Consider the following 16,369-nt stretch of genomic DNA (forward strand, 5'->3'; position numbering starts at 1 on the left):
TCTACGACTTTCAATTCAGATACACCATAACCTGCAAATAGTAACGCGTCTCGCACTGACGTTGTTTCTGCGCCAGAACATGAGAGTAAATCAACTTCCAAAATATCACTAGCGTATTCCATGATAACCATGATAACTTCTGTGCTGTAAATATACATGAGCATGGCATGAGAATGGCACAAAGATCTACATACTACAGGAAATTGCAGGAAACCAAAATCAGTTAAAACGAACAGTGACTTGTATTTCCTTGATCAAAACTAGAAATGATTTGTGAAATTTCGAGTAATAAAACATAAAATTATGATGCACTGTTGAAAAGCGGTATAGTAATGCGCCATCTATGCACAAGTCGAAAGATAATAATCATTAAATGCAAAAACAAGGACTAACAGGGACCGCGAAATGTGGGTGGTAAAAAAGGACCACATAACCGAAGATTTAGAATGCATGAACATAAAGTCCAAAAAACGGCTTAACATAGGTTTTTGTAAAACTTGTACAGAAGGTGAAAAAATTCAGATCGTAAATGTTGTATCTGGGAATTTTTGAACATAAAAATGAATGAAAAATTTAGAAAATGCGATTCATGAAAACCAAAAAATCTTCAGGTTTAAAACCATTCGGAAGAGCAAAACACATGTTATAAAATCTAATATTTGATGAACTCCTAGAGACTAGGTATGGTGTACTAACAAAAATCACTCTTTGAAACTTGTGAAAGACGTAACACCCAAACAAAACGTTTGAGACCTTTTATTTATTTAGAAATCCAATTTTTATTTATACTAACACCCGCCATAGTGATTAAAAATAGAGGTGAAAAAGCGCAATTGTCTTAATGATTAGTTTCCTTAGATCACTGAAACAAAAATAAAAATTCTTACCCTGCAATAATTTCGGCCATATAACGTGTTTCTCTTTCACTCCAACACGGTGCAGTAGGATGCATGTCAAATAATTTACACCTTTGCGCAAACGGAGGCGGTTCGCTAAATGCGCCGATTATCTCAATGAAGCTAGACACATAAAATTAGGGTGGTTAATAAACTTTCAATTCTTACTCTTTCAGTTCCGTAACTAGCTTTGTGTTGCCATAGTCGATAAATTCAACAGTATAAACATTGCAGTTACTACTTTTTTCAATATCTATAACTCTACCTCGATACCATTCTGTTGCATGATAATTTACGATGTAAAGGGATCCTAGAAACAAACAAGTGAATAATTTTAGAAAAGAAAAATGCTTAAACGTACCTATTTCGGGAATTCTTTTCACACGAGCAGTAAAACGTTTAACATAATTTTGAATTTCTTCATGTAAACGTTGCAGCTCTTTCATTTGAGAATCAACTTGCACATAAAAATTTTCTGGATTGGCTATGTAGCTGATGTTCACAGAATGTCGATCCTCTATAAAAGTAAAAAGTATTTCATTAGCATTACTAACTGCATAAGTTTATTCTCTTTCAGATTAGATATAAAGTTCACTCAAAGTAAGGCATTACTTTTTATGTTATGTCCTGGGTGATTCAAAATGACTGATAAATTTTGAAAATCAAAATATAAACAAGTATAAATTGTGCACAACTCTTGTGCAGATAAAGCCCAATTTTTTTAACCGAAATAGCTTTTGTTTTGACATCACTAATGGATATATTTCTTCCAGACGTCTCAATCGCCCTTTGTGAGTACCCTCTTCCGACAATCCGTTCTTGAGGTATAAGGGAATATACCCGATCACGATAAGAGGTCGACGAGGAGGGCTATGGTTGGTAGAAATTAATTCCTTTCGTTGAGACCTTTCATTAGAATACCATGAAGGATAAAACTAGTTCACATTTTTTTAATTCTTAAAAAATGCGCTAAAAAAGATAAAAATGAGGAAATAACGTTTCATAGAAAATAAAAAGGAAACCTCTGAATTAGGTGTTTACATAGCATCTAAAATTGATAGCACAAAATAAATATGTAGGAAACAATGCAAACAGTGCCGCATTGTGGTTGGTATACTGGTAGAAGATTGTTGGCATAATGGGTGTATCCAGAGTCGCCCTTAGGGTAGAGCGAGTGGAGCGGGCGCTTGAGGCCTCGCATTGAGGGAGGCCTTACTCGCACTAAACAATAAGGTTTTGGTTGAATGAAATTAATATAACAATGTACAGATATCCGTGCTAAAATATTTTGTCTGCGCAAAATGTTCAATTATTGATTAATTAAAAAACCTACGAACAAGATTCTCATTCCTAAAAGATAGTCATTAGTCGCGAACAAAAGAATGCAAATGCAAAACATCATTTGATAGTGATGCCAAGTCATGGAACCTGAGCCTCGCGCCTACTGGTGGCCGGTGAGTGTCGGCGTCCACAACGGCGCACCACATCAAGCCTTGCCTCTAGCATAGTTCGGTCAAAGCAATAACTCAGACTTTCAAATACAAGTGGCCACAACGAAACCAATGTAAATGGAGAAACGAATGCTCTGACCTTTGCAGATAACCCGTATGGAAAGCTAGTGGACGATGCTATGTACGGTGCGCTGTTATGGGCATACCCTGAGCCATCCTTGCCTGATCTCCTCCCCTCCCTTTTCCCGCGTGCTGAAAATGACGACTTTGCAAGTATAATTTTGCAAATATTTCCGGGGAGGGCCCTATTCCCCTTTTCCATACCACCCAAACCTCTATATCACTGTTAAAAAAGGCCCCTCAAATTTGTTTTGCTCCAGACATCGCATTTGCTAAGGACGGCTCTGAGTGTATCAACCACAATGCAACACTGTTCGTATGGTTCCCTATAAATTTATTTTGTTCTATGAATTTCTGATACTATGTAAGCATACCTAATTCAGATGTAATACGCCAATGACGTGCGTGGAAACTTCCTGCTTATACAAGCATCAAATTTAAGAGCCACCATGGTGATCTCGGGAACTGTAAGAGATAGGTAGGTGGTTTAAATCTGGAAAAAAAATGAAATTTTGTAAAATCGTTTTTATTTTTTACTGAAATTATTTAAAAAAATTTTTAAAAATAAACAACACATCATTATGGCCACAAGATGCTAATTTTAAATTTTAAATCCGACGTTTCGTCTCCGGTTAACCTCCACCAACTTTGTTTTTTTTTTATGGAAGTAGCGGTTACTTTAAGTGTCACTTGATAGAGAATTTTTTTAAAAAATATAAACATCACTACTCTTTAAATATTGTTAAAGTATCTTCTTTTTGGCCTAGAAAACTTTGTCTTGGGTAGTATGCAATAGTACATACGTAGTTTTTAGCGTTTTTACAAATTAATAGCGCCATTTCTTATTAAAAGATAGTGATGTTTACATTTTTGAAATCAGAAAAATTCTCTATCAAATGACACAAAAAGTAAAAATTACTTCCATAAAAAAAACAGTTGATGATGGTTGACTGTAGACGAAACGTCAAACTTAAAATTTAAAAGTAGTATCTTGCAGAGGGAAAAAAGTGCCCATAATAATGTGTCATTTATTTAGAAATATCTTTTTAAATAACTTCAGTAAAAAATAAAAAAGATTTTGCAAAATTTCGTTTTTTTCCAGATATCACCGAAAGTAATTTTTGCAGTTTCAAAACTGCATTTTGTATTGCCTGTATAACGTTTGCGCCGTGATACACTAACAACCATAACTGTTCTTATGAAGTCTTTAATTTCAAGTTAAATGGTTTGTTCATCTATTTAGTGTTGCAGAATTATAGATATTCTTCTAAAAATTGCGGGTAAAAACAGACATATTTTCCTTTATCAAATACAACTTTTTATTTTATTATCACGTAGGAAACGCCGCTACTTGTACACAATATAATATACAATTGTATACAATACCCAGGAGAGAATGCCGATCACAGAACACCTGATGCAGGTGACAGATCACAGTTTTAAGAGCTACAAAACTTTATTTCTTTCAAGGATGAGTCACCTTAAATCTCGCCTTAAATACATGGCAAGGAGTAAGTAATCTGAAATAAGTGCAGAAAAAAACCCCACAAAGTGTACATATTAGCCGTCTGGAGTATAGGCTAATGTAAAGTTGCAGAAATTTGACCTTTGCTTTGTCTATCTGGAAATCAGTGATCACTAAAGAGTTCCCACGCTACATAAGTATATCATGTTTAACAGTTAATCAAGGAAAGGGTTGCAAGAATGAGTACCCACAATGGTTTAAAGTAAAATTCTGTGTGAATATGATTGTCAGTGGGTACAATAAACGATTTGTTTTTATTTACTTACTTGGTTTGAATATAGGAGTGTTTATTGTAAAAGTTGATTCGTGAACACCTTTGATCCATCCCTCTACTGCTTTCGTCTTGGGTGTCATCTTTGACGGTTTACTTCGAGTATGTGATACACTGCTATTTTGACTAAGTGCCACTATACAAAAAAAATATATTAATGCATCAATTTATTATCGAGAGAATAAAAACACCAAAAACGATTCTCCAACTTACTTGACGAGTTAGATGAAACTGATTCGGGAGACCTTGTCAAACTTCGATTCAAGTGTACAACTTCTAATGAAGCCAAATCGTCGGGTAACTCAACGTGATAATTTTCGGGCAATTCGTCTTCACGTAAAAGTCTAAAACTAGTTTCGGTTTCTTTAAATTGCGAAGAAACAGTTTCTTCCAAATTTTCAAATGGATCTTCACAATTAAATCTGCAAAAAAAAAGTATGCAACAATTTTATAATCTCACTTTTTTATCTATCACTGGCACTTTGTTTTGCTCGTTATTAGTTATGTTTATCAGTTTTAAATGAGCATTTCACGTTCACCTTCAAAGATCTTTTTAGCTCTTAACCCTCTAAAGTGAGATGAACTATGACGGGCCTGAGATTTACTTTTTTCCACCTCAAGTGAGCTTACTCTGTTTGGTTTGGTAGTGAGTGCGATTAAAATCTGGATTTTGAGATTATAAAAAATGTGAAGGTTAGGGGTGGTTCCCAAACGAAACACGTTTGACCTTCGGTTTATTTGGAAAAAGGCCTTGTTTGATTCCCTCTACCACTCAAATTTTTGTTTACATATATGTAACACCCTGTATATTCGCTATTTTGCAAAAGAAATTTTGACAAATAACTAGTGTAATGAATGTTTAGGAGAGTACCATGCAAAAGCTGTATTCAGACATCCCATCTTCAAAATAAATAATATAAGTACACTTACTGTACGGCGTAAGTAACTTGTTCCTGTCCGATTAAATAACAAGGGACGGCAACGAAACTCTTCAGTTTGTCGATTAAGTTCTGCACATTAACCTTTACTTTATTAGTTTCATCGTTCACATTTAAAGCAGTATCAATTAAACCGTGTAAAGTTCGTATATTGGAACGTAAATCTTCATCGATTTCGTTCAACGCGTCAATGTGTTTGGTTTTAATACTTTCAGAATTACTTCTTATCTGTTTTTCCAAAGATTGCAGTCTAGCATGGAGCCTCAAGAAATATGTACCGATCGCTGCATCAATCGGATTGTTGGAAGCCATCGATGCTCTTTGGAGGTGATATCTTACATTCTGAAAAAAAAGAATGAAACGTTAATAATATTAGTCTAGTTTATTTGGTTTATTTTAAGAAAGACCCTACATATTGTAGCAAGGCGTGGATAGTCGACAAATTACAGTTTGATTCAAGGTCGTACTACTTGGTTGATTATTATACCAGGACTGCTCAACCCCATGCACGCAGACCACAACGCAGATCCGTAAAAAGACGTTGAGCAGTCCTGATCTACACCATTGAACCATTAAAAAAAAAATGTTACACACGTATTTCGAAGCGCCCTAAGTATATGTATTATTCAAATGACTATTTGATAATCTACGGTTGCATAAAAAGTCAAATGTTTTATTTAATTTTCCGGTTAAAACGGAAGTGATGACGATTCTATTCCCTTCGTTTTTATTCCTATTATAAACCACTAAAATTTCATAATCAAGATGCTGCACTCGCGCTCAACGACCTCATCGTGCGAGAGTACCTATCGGGCGAATTTTCTGGAAAATAGACAATTTCTCCGATAGGTATTCTAGCACGATTAGGGCGTTGTGCTGGGGCGCCCCATCCTGTTGAAACCAACAGTTTCCCACTTTTGTTTTTTTGTGTGCCGTTGCCGTTGTATTATGTATAAAAAATGCTGCTCCATACAGTATTTTTTACAGGCCATATAAAAAATTAAGTTGATGATGATTTCTCCGAAACGAAACGTTGTAAGGAAAATCTCTCTACGGCTGTAGAGCCCAAAATGTGGCAATGAGAAAGTGTTTTTTTTTTATTTTTTGTATGTGTTCAAATGACAAATAGGTATCAGAAATAAATAAAAAACGAAATCAGCAAATTTCCGTTTTTCTGGCATATCTTCGGAAGTAATCGGAATTTTCTAGGTTTCTTTAAAGCATGATAATAACTCTTTAATTGCGCATCTTTTCTCTAATTTGACCATCGTCGTACCCTTATATGGTTTCCAAGATCCACATGATATACATTCTTAGCTTGTGCACAAGGTATATGTACAGTGTGTCCTGTTTTGGTTGAGACTGCAGTATATCTCCACCGTTTTCAAAGATAGAGACTTGCGGTTTTCGCAACCCTTTGCTACTTTTTTGTGAAACTTTTAATACCACAAACAGTGTCGATCCAACTATGTTTGTTTCTGAGACCCAGGGTGAAAACGAAAAGTTTGGCTTTTTGGGGTGTTATCGTATCTTACTATGTAAGATAGAAAAAAGATAATGCCTATTCTAGATATTTTTACGTAAAATCCATGGCGTAGTAAAAATAAATGTTTGGACCACTCTGAGATTTGACCCAAAGTTGGTATTTTTTAAGAGTAACACCCTGTACGTCTTAACGTCAATTTTTTGCAATTTTTCCTGGTTATATTACATTAATGTAACTATGTACCTATATTTTGGTTTCATTTTAGCCATGAACCAATAATAAAATCCTTATATTTTTAGGGTTTTTAAATAATAGGCCATGGATTTATGGAAATCGTGTATTTACTCGTATAATTCCAATGTCATTGATCCGTATGTGATTATTCTTTAATAACATTCATCAAAATCGCTTGCACACTCTTGAAGAACTTCAAAATGCGATCGTAGAAGAGGTGATAAACATCACACTGGCAATGTTAGAACGTGTATTTGAAAACATGATCCATCGAGTGCAACATGGTGGTGGACATTTTGAACAGTCATTGTCATGAAGGGCTTAATTTATTGTAAACTTGTGCTGGATAAATTAATGTTCTTTAATTAATCAATTGTGATTATTTTTAATTGTCAATTAAATTGATCTGTCACTGCATTTAAATAAATTACATTTGGCGTGTCACCAACTTTATAATTTTTTTGTTCTGCGGGAAATTCAAACTGTCCGCACTACTTACCTTTAGATCATACGTACTCCATTAGAAACGTATTAATAATAATAATAACTTTTATTGAGCTTCAATTAAAATACATAAACAGCTTTCCAAATAAAAATAAAATTGTGTTCCAATTTGTATTCCAACCTCGATTCCAACCATGAAATTATGAGAAAGAAGAGTTAGTTAGGACACAACAAATGTGCGGAAACACAGAAGGGAAAAGAACTACTACACTTATTAACCAATATTAATTGTGCCTCCGCAACGATACAGATACTAGCAAAAAATCCTGAAACGCTACGTTGATTTTTATGGTTTGTCTAAACAAAGTTCTTATGGGAATAAAGTACACGCTTTCCCAACTGAGAATAGCAGTAAGATGAATAATTTGGAATAAGCTGGAGGGGTACTTACGCGAATAGACGAAATTAACCGCAATAATGCACCCAAATGGAAAATTATTATTACAATTTGCATAATGCACACTTATATCAACGAATCTTACAATCATGAACCGAAAAATGTAATGCGTACTAGAGAGACTTGTGACAAATTTTATTATTATTTATTTTTGGTTTTGACATTAAAGTATTAACGAAAATCGCAAGAGCCTAAATACATATTTTTCTTAAGTCAATTCCAAGGAAGATACGTAAAGACTGAAGAAATTAAAAATTATTTCAAGTTTGTATTCTCGTTAAGACAAAATGTCGATAAGGGCTATTAAAACCGAAAAAACAAATTTGAAAGTGCACTATTCGCCTCTTGCTCACAAGCGGCTTAACGAATTTTTTATCAATTAGTGCAAAGTGAACTAAAGAACAATTTAAACAAGTTAAAAAAGTAATCGTAAACGATTTACAAAAAGCGCATTTCCACTTGCATTCATTTCTCATTTGTAAGATGTAACTTCTCTTAAACTCGTAAAAATCTGGCCACAAACAAGAAAGATAGGGTTGCATAATATGTGCAGTCCATTTTTGACGTGCACATGTGTACCAAATTTCAAAGCGATCGGACATTTCTAAACAAGTTATCGTTCACGTGGACAGATAGATGGACAGAGAGACAAAGGAACAGATCAACGGACTGATCAACAGACAGACAGACAGCAATACAAAATTATAAACGAATATTTCCCTCATATGTCATAAATGCCATATGAGGTGTGCAATTATCGCTCAATTACAGCGATAATTGCACTGTAGAAAGCGAAAGAGCCCTGCGATAATTGCACTGTCACTGTCCATATCCATGGCAACTGGCAACTCCTTTGGACAATTTCACAATACACCGACAATTTATAAGTAGGTAACGTCAGTTTGACAAGTAATGCTTGTTCGGGAAATATTCATATATAATACCATAAGTAGTCGAAGTATTGTCGAATATTTTTGAGGTGCTCAGCAATAATAATCTACAAATACTTCGACTACGAATGGTATTCGGAGGACTATTCAATGAATCAAAAGAAAAATTAAGCATAATTACCCACGCGAATGTATTTCCATGACAACAATAAACGTCAAAATAAATTATGGAAGTTGCTTTTTATTTTGCTATTGATTCTATTCGAACTTTTGTGCTCCAAGCTAATTCGTTATGAGTGATTAAATTAAAAGATGTGGTGATGTCGCTTGTCGAAATTGATTAACAAACTAAGAAGAATGTTCCGGTTAATACGACAAAATTTCGCGACATTTCACTGGTGGAAGTTTGACAAATGTCATTGAATAATCGCATTGAATTATCGCTGAAATACCACACGTGAAATTATCACTATAATTCGTTCCCATTGGCTCAACAATTTGAAATCTCGACATTTCACTGGTCGAAATGTGACAAATGTTAGATGAATTGAATAGTCCCCTAAATTACACTCGTGCATCAAAATAAACCTGATAATTTTTTATTCAAGCATGTTGTCAGTAAAAAACTGCATTCGGTCATTTTCATATTTTGTTAAAAGAGCCCTCCACCTTCGGTGACGGGCTCTTTCGCCAAAATATGAAAATAAACTCATGCAGTTTTTAGACAACATGCTTTCAAAAAAATTATCGGTAATTTTGATGCACTTGTGCAATTACCTACGATAATTTTACAGCACGAGTGATTTTAGTAGAAAATATAAATCACTCGTGCCGCCAAATGATTGAAACAAAAAATAGAATTTTACGCAAAGACTGTATTCTAATTTATTTTTTTTTTCCGGTTTCCCAAATTGAAAAATAATAAATGAGGACATGTACAAACGCAGAATTATTCAAGCGACAAGAAACCTATTTACAACTTTGCTCTAAATTAATTAGGGGAGAAAGTATTTGGATATAAAGAAATTAGCATTGAAATCCCTATGGTGCCTAAACTGTTTCTGTATACCAAATTTGCTTACAATCGGCTCAGCCGTTTAGCAGGAGTACAGGTAGACAGATCGAGATCATTGAGATTTTGTTTGATTCGGATTCCTGGTGCTTCAAAATGGGTATTTCCGTTAAAAAAAGCAGGGAGAATGTTTTGCAAAATAAAAAAGAAAGAATATGAGAAAAACAAAAGACAGTGGTCAAAATAAAAAACTTGTTTTGTGACCAATAAGATTTAAATAAATCCAAAAAATGTCACCGACCATCGAGGAAAAATGAATTCAATATCCACTCTAAACCCTCACATATGTACATACACGAATGAGCAATCTCAATTATGGATTTAATGTACATTTAAAAATCGTGTTCAGTAAAACATGAGATTATCCGTGTCTGAAGGATAAATTTGATTATGAGAAAAACATTTTTTTTTTAAGATGGTGATGGATTCTGAGAGACAGTAGGGGCCAGAGTGGGCCAATCCAACTTACCGAAGGTCTTGCTACGCTAGTTGAACGCGAAATGCAGAGAATATACCCAGTGCTGAAATTGTTATAATGATGTTATACTCCTCTTACGTAGTGTACGCAGTGACAGTTATTTTAGGATATTTTATTGTTATCGGTGAGTAACTATCCAGATAAATAATTAAGAAAATGCAGCCGTTATTACTATTCATTTGGCTCAAAAAAATTATTAAACTTCAATCGTAAGTAATAGATGAAGTTGATTATAATCTGAAAGTAAAAGTTGCTGTCCTATTTATAAACAATTATTGCCGTCGTACATTAGCGTTTGTAAACAAATATTATTTTTTATTATACTGTTAACGACATGTGACAATATACGGAAGAGATGGATTTACTTGGATTGGATCGCGATTTAGAGAAAGTGTATTTTCTTAAGTGGATTTCAAAGATAAAAAAAGAAAATACCGCATCAAACTTTCTTTTTTCTTTAGATGAAATCATTCAAAAATACCAACCTATAAATAATTTCAGTATACCGCATAAATAAGTTCTGTTACAATAATTATTTCAAATTCGCGTTCTTGACCTGAAAATGCGGCGGTTAAATGGAATCGAAGTCTCTGTAGTAAATTATTCATGAAGTAGTAAACAATATTGCATGTACATACTATCAAATAGCCGCATGCAAATTTGAACAAGTACGAAACCGTGCCCCTCAAATACACTGCTTACCGGCATTTTTTAAATGTCGAGAAAATATAGTCACGCAGCATGGGTTTCTTCACACTTTCCTTTACCACACAACATTAGTAATTAACAAGAAACCCTTAGAAACCATCCAAAAGACAATTAACCCACTTATGTCAAAATCGAAAAATGAATATGGATTCTATCATTGAATAATAAATCTGAATAGAAAGACAACGCAATGCTTTTTGAAGGGTCCACTTTAACGGAGTTTCTCCGTAGGTTGCCCTCTGGGACAAACTCCGCTTATTAAAAGTAACTAAATTTTAATCGAGGTTTTATACCACCTACTCAACTGAATCAAAGTGATTAGATTTCTTTAGATGACGCTACTTTCGCGTACTTATCTCGTAGACTGCGTGGGAGTTATAACAGCAGGTGAAGATCGTATCGTATTGCAATATTATCTCTGTATTTACAAACTTATGCTTACGTAATACATGTTATTATTTGCACACCTCTTAGGAAATGACGTCAAAGTTATCAACTTACAAGTAAATCTTGATTCCAACGATCTTACCTTATGTAGACTTTAAGATCGAAATTAAACTTTACTATTATTGTACCTATAGACAGTGTTTTGGGATATTTCAGAATATGCAATATACTGTCAGTCTCAGTTGTGCGAGCATTTACAGATATTGTTTAATTGCTGTTTCCGTATATAAATGCACAAATAACATGTTTTTGAGACAAAATTTGGAATTAAGTACTACTTTAAACAACAACTTTAAAATTCAAATGAGAGAAGTGCAATATAATCTATTATGATGTGAAATGAAAGGTTTTTTAAATCGGCTTCATGAAAGAAATTGTATTGCACTTTTACGAAACGAAGACTCGAAAACGCCATGCCGGCACGTTTGCTTCTAAACCTTTTTCTACGTCTCTCTTGTAACATATTTTTGATATTTTTTAAATATTAATAATTACGGCACCTGAAAATACCATAAATATCAAGTACTTCTACAATTATTTATGCAAAATTCGAGTATTAAATCAAAAATCTGTTACAATAGAGGCATAGATGTGTCCTTTATCTTTACATCGGCACCTAACAACACGGTATAGAATCCAATTTACTCAAAATGTTATACTAAGTCCCACACCTAGACACGCTATTATTCGACCCATATAATTTCTATTGAAGCGCTTTCCTAGTCGTATGCAGAGAACGGCTTAAGTTCTCGAGTTTACGGATCGAATAAGAAATTTCAAAGCTATTATGAATTTCCATAGCAAGAGACGCAGTCGTCAATCGCATTCAATGGAATGTTTTTTACCGTCAAAAAATAAATCAAGAGAACATACATTTATCATAGGGTCCGTTCACTTAGCCCCCCATTAGCCCAAAAATGAACCAATTTTTTTTATGTATTGTGCCTCAATTGTGCATTTATGCGCACCGTTTGTGCTTTTTTGGTTTTGGAGATAATCGAAAAAATCAAATGGGGGCTAAGTGAACGCTTAGCCCTCCCAAAAATTAAACTTTTTGATAGTTCATCGACGGTATTGCGTAGTACTTCGATTGTGTTTAATGGTGCTTTCATACTCATCGTTTGTGCCTTTTTGGTTTCGGAGATAAGAGGAAAAATCAAATGGGGGCTAAGCCTGGGGCCAAGTGAACGCTTAGGTCTCATCAAAGGAACTGATTTGTACAAACTATAGCTTTTCCGGGCGACTCATTTTCGAGATCAGAGGGTGGGGGGGGGTGGAACTGGTTTTATCCTTCATCATGATACTCTAATGAAAAGAGTCTCAACGAAAGGAATTAATTTCTACCAACCATAGCCCTCCTCCTCAACCTCTTATCGTGATCAGGTATATTCCCTTATACCTCAAGATCGGATTGTCGGAAGAGGGTACTCACACGAACTTATAAATTAAGATGGACCGCTGATCAAACAGTTGCATAGAGGTACAAATGGCCCTAGCATGGGCGCCGCCATGATGTGCACATTCTAGTTATTTTCTAGGGGAATTGTTTATTAGTTGATTTGAATTTCGCGCCATGTGAGTGCACATCATGGCGGCCCCCATGTAGGTGTCATTTGTCAATTCAGCATTAACAGTCCATCTTAATTTATAAGTTCGTGGTACTCACAAAGGGCGATTGAGACGTCTGCAAGAAATATATCAATTAGTGATGTCAAAACAAAAGCTATTTCGGTTAAAAAATGCGCTTTATCTGTACAAGAGTTGTGCACAATTTATACTTGTTTATACTTTTTCAGATTATGTCTTTCATACTGCAGCTTATGACCATACCTTGTGTTGTATTGATGATTAACGTTCAGAAAATTGAAAATATCTGAATTCATCTTAACAAAAACTAAAACTTCTAATATATACAGACATGGAAAGGTAAGGATGTCATTTAAAGTTGGTTATACAGGGTGAAAATTGGGTGGTAGACGGCCGAGGGGTTCAAGATAAGCACTTTTTTTCAAATAAACCGAGGGTCAAACGGACGGTTTCGTTTGGGAGCCACTCCCAAAGAAGTGGTGAAATTTGGAGTTCTTTAATTTTTTTCTCAGCAATCACCAGTTACTTTTGTGTTGTCTTACTGGAAGAAAGGGCAGCAACAATCTGCTCAACGCAAACTATATTAATTGGCACACAAACATAATTATTAATATTATAGAAAACATGGAAGTAAACAAGCGACAGCACTATTGCTGTACCGCGCGGTCGCTGCCGTTCTCCGTGACGTGTCCTTTCATTCTTCAATCGCTTCCCTAATAGACTGGATGCCAAACTGGGATTTTTGGCTTAACCTGGAAGTGAGGTACGGTGAAGGTTTTTTGACGGTTTTTTGTTCGTAAGGAGACTGCCACCTTGACACCCTTAAGCATTTTGAGAAATTCAAGATGGCGGCCAAAAAAATACAAAAATTAAAGTTTTAAAAAATATGGGCATATAACACATCGATTTTAGGGTTTTTAAGCCTTCTAAATTTAAATTTTTAGTTAAAAATATTTTTGGGGGCGTTTTGGCGGATTGGGGTGGTGTTTTTAAGGGGTTGGTTTTTATATTTTTTCAATATTAACTTGTCGTACATCGATGTATATGTTTTTATGGATAAGGATCCCGAATTCCATATCAAAATGGAGGTACAGCAAGTTATTCAATGTTAAAAAAGTAGAACGACGCCGACAGACGGCCAGAAAATAACATAAAAGGCACGGTACGCCTCGCCCGCGCTGCACGACATCATTTTAATAAAAAGATAATAATTATAACAAGTGCGATACGTCTTTTTATAGGTTTTTTGGGGTGGAGATTACAATTTTGATGTCAAAGTATGATTTTTGAATAAATCCTAGAAAGATATACAAGATAGCGTCAAAATTATTATCTTTTTATTAAAATGATGGCGTGCAGCGCGGGCGAGGCGTACCGTGCCTTTTATGTTATTTTCGGGCCGTCTGTCGGCGTCGTTCTACTTTTTTAACATTGAATAACTTGCTGTACCTCCATTTTGATATGGAATTCGAGATCCTTATCCATAAAAACATATAAATCGATGTATGACAGCGACACGTTAATATTGAAAAAATATAAAAACCCACCCCTTAAAAACACCCCCACTCCTCCAAAATGCCCCCAAAAACATTTTTAACTAAAAATTTAAATTCAGAAAACTTCAAAACCCTAAAATCGATGTGCTACATGCCCATATTTTTAAAAAATTTAATTTTTGTATTTTTTGCAGACATTTTTGGGCGGATTCTTAAAATAGACCTACTTAGTGACCTAAAACCGCAAAAAAATTTTCACCGTACCTGAAACAATCACTACACAACAGTTACAAAGATGAGTGACACGTTTTTAATTAGGTTTTCGGGTATGCCCTTTCCGATTTTGAAAAAAATTTTCAAAATTCCTATCACGGAAGGGCGCACCCCTGCTTCGACGAAATTTGGTGCCTGGCGGTTTTTGAACATAAAAATCACGAATCTGGAATTAGTTTTTGAAAATTTGAAAAAAAAGTTCCACTGCAATTCTTGGCCGGACAACGAAAATGGAGAGAATTCCACGAAATTGGTTGTGTACATACTGGATGAGTTAAGGAACAAAATTTTAAAATAACTTTTCAAACAAAAGTTATAGGTACTCGTTTGGAGAATGGGCCTTGGGGCAAAGTGTCTCTCGCCTACTACTATAGTGAATGATCTAATTTCGTATGTAGTTAGTTGAAAATGTCACAAATAACAAAAAAATAACGATTTAAGTTGCCCCCATTTGATTTGTCCTATTATCTCCAAAACCAAAAAGGCACAAACGGTGCGAATAAATGCACTATTGAGCACAAATGATTATTGAGGCACAATACGTAAAAAAAATTAGTTCATTTTTGGCTAAGTGAACGGACCCTTCCCTTTATCATATTATCATAGCATATTGTTGTCTAATTATCTTGTATCCAATAATTGACTTTTTACGTTCTGCAACAACGCTGTTATTATTATTGAATTAAGAACTTATAACTTGTTAAAACATTAAGTCGGATATTCATCTGAAAACTATATTTAGACGATCGTTGTATCAAAGGTATCCAGTTACCGACGTGCGTAAGTTTATCAATGGCATGATGTCACCGTAGTCAAAACATTCTCTCTCACCTCTCTACTCATTTTGAAGTGAGTATCTCGGCTATATTGTATGAATTAAAAAATGTTGAAGAGTTTCCTTTAATCACGTTTTGTTACTTGCCGTACGATACCAGCACATTCTAGATAAAGAATACTGGCCACCTTTTCTCCTATCTCACTGACCTTCTATTCAGATTTATTATTCAATGCCTTAAATACAGTACCTTTGTAGACAATTGAAGCCCAGCTGCCATGTTGCATCGAAAATTCAAATTAAAAGTAGGCAACACACAATACATGTGATGCATATACAGCATGTTGCATCGACTGGCGGGACATAAGAAATCAATTTGAAGGTTAACTATTGGCTTTCCTGATTATTTTAGAGGAAAAATCTGTTTAGGTTATTTGAAGAGCATTAAAATCCGAATAAAATCCCTATGTCTACTTCTTAATAAATAGCACTGTATGTATATACCTATACATTAGTCTATTATGTCATCTTTCGAAAACTCACTTATACAATTCATACTCAATCTGCTTTACTGCAAGATAGTTTTGGAGTCGATAAATTGTAGATTTTAATTCCATATTTTTATTAATTTGTGGATGAATGATGTCTTACTTCGTGTTGTATGGTATGTTAACAAAAGGTACCCACAGTTTATCATAGAATTGCAAAAAAATTACCTTTCTATACATCTACATTTCTTAAACAAAAGTACATAATAACTTCTTCTGCTGTTGTAGTTGATCGCGATAATGGTATTTTTGTTCTCAAGAAACTTAATACTA

The 16,369-nt window shown here is 34.6% G+C and overlaps 2 protein-coding genes across 2 annotated transcripts in view; one reads left to right on the plus strand and one right to left on the minus strand.

Moving 5' to 3' along the window:
• The window catches only part of LOC116164095, a 6,052-nt gene extending 513 nt beyond the window's left edge, over nt 1-5,539 (minus strand). Inside the window, exons 1-7 of the mRNA XM_031478223.1 lie at nt 5,194-5,539; nt 4,477-4,685; nt 4,259-4,399; nt 1,258-1,413; nt 1,065-1,206; nt 888-1,019; nt 6-144 (exon numbers count right to left, since the gene is read on the minus strand). Coding sequence (XP_031334083.1) covers nt 6-144; nt 888-1,019; nt 1,065-1,206; nt 1,258-1,413; nt 4,259-4,399; nt 4,477-4,685; nt 5,194-5,513 — 1,239 coding nt within the window. The 5' untranslated portion in view covers nt 5,514-5,539. The remainder of the gene's footprint in view (nt 1-5; nt 145-887; nt 1,020-1,064; nt 1,207-1,257; nt 1,414-4,258; nt 4,400-4,476; nt 4,686-5,193) is intronic.
• Nucleotides 1-16,369, plus strand: part of LOC116158809 (uncharacterized protein K02A2.6-like) — a 217,487-nt gene that overhangs the window by 3,926 nt on the left and 197,192 nt on the right. The window lies entirely within an intron of this gene.

The sequence above is a fragment of the Photinus pyralis genome, unplaced genomic scaffold, assembly GCF_008802855.1.
Source record: "Photinus pyralis isolate 1611_PpyrPB1 unplaced genomic scaffold, Ppyr1.3 Ppyr1.4_LG1, whole genome shotgun sequence".
Classification (NCBI taxonomy): Eukaryota; Metazoa; Arthropoda; class Insecta; order Coleoptera; family Lampyridae; genus Photinus; species Photinus pyralis.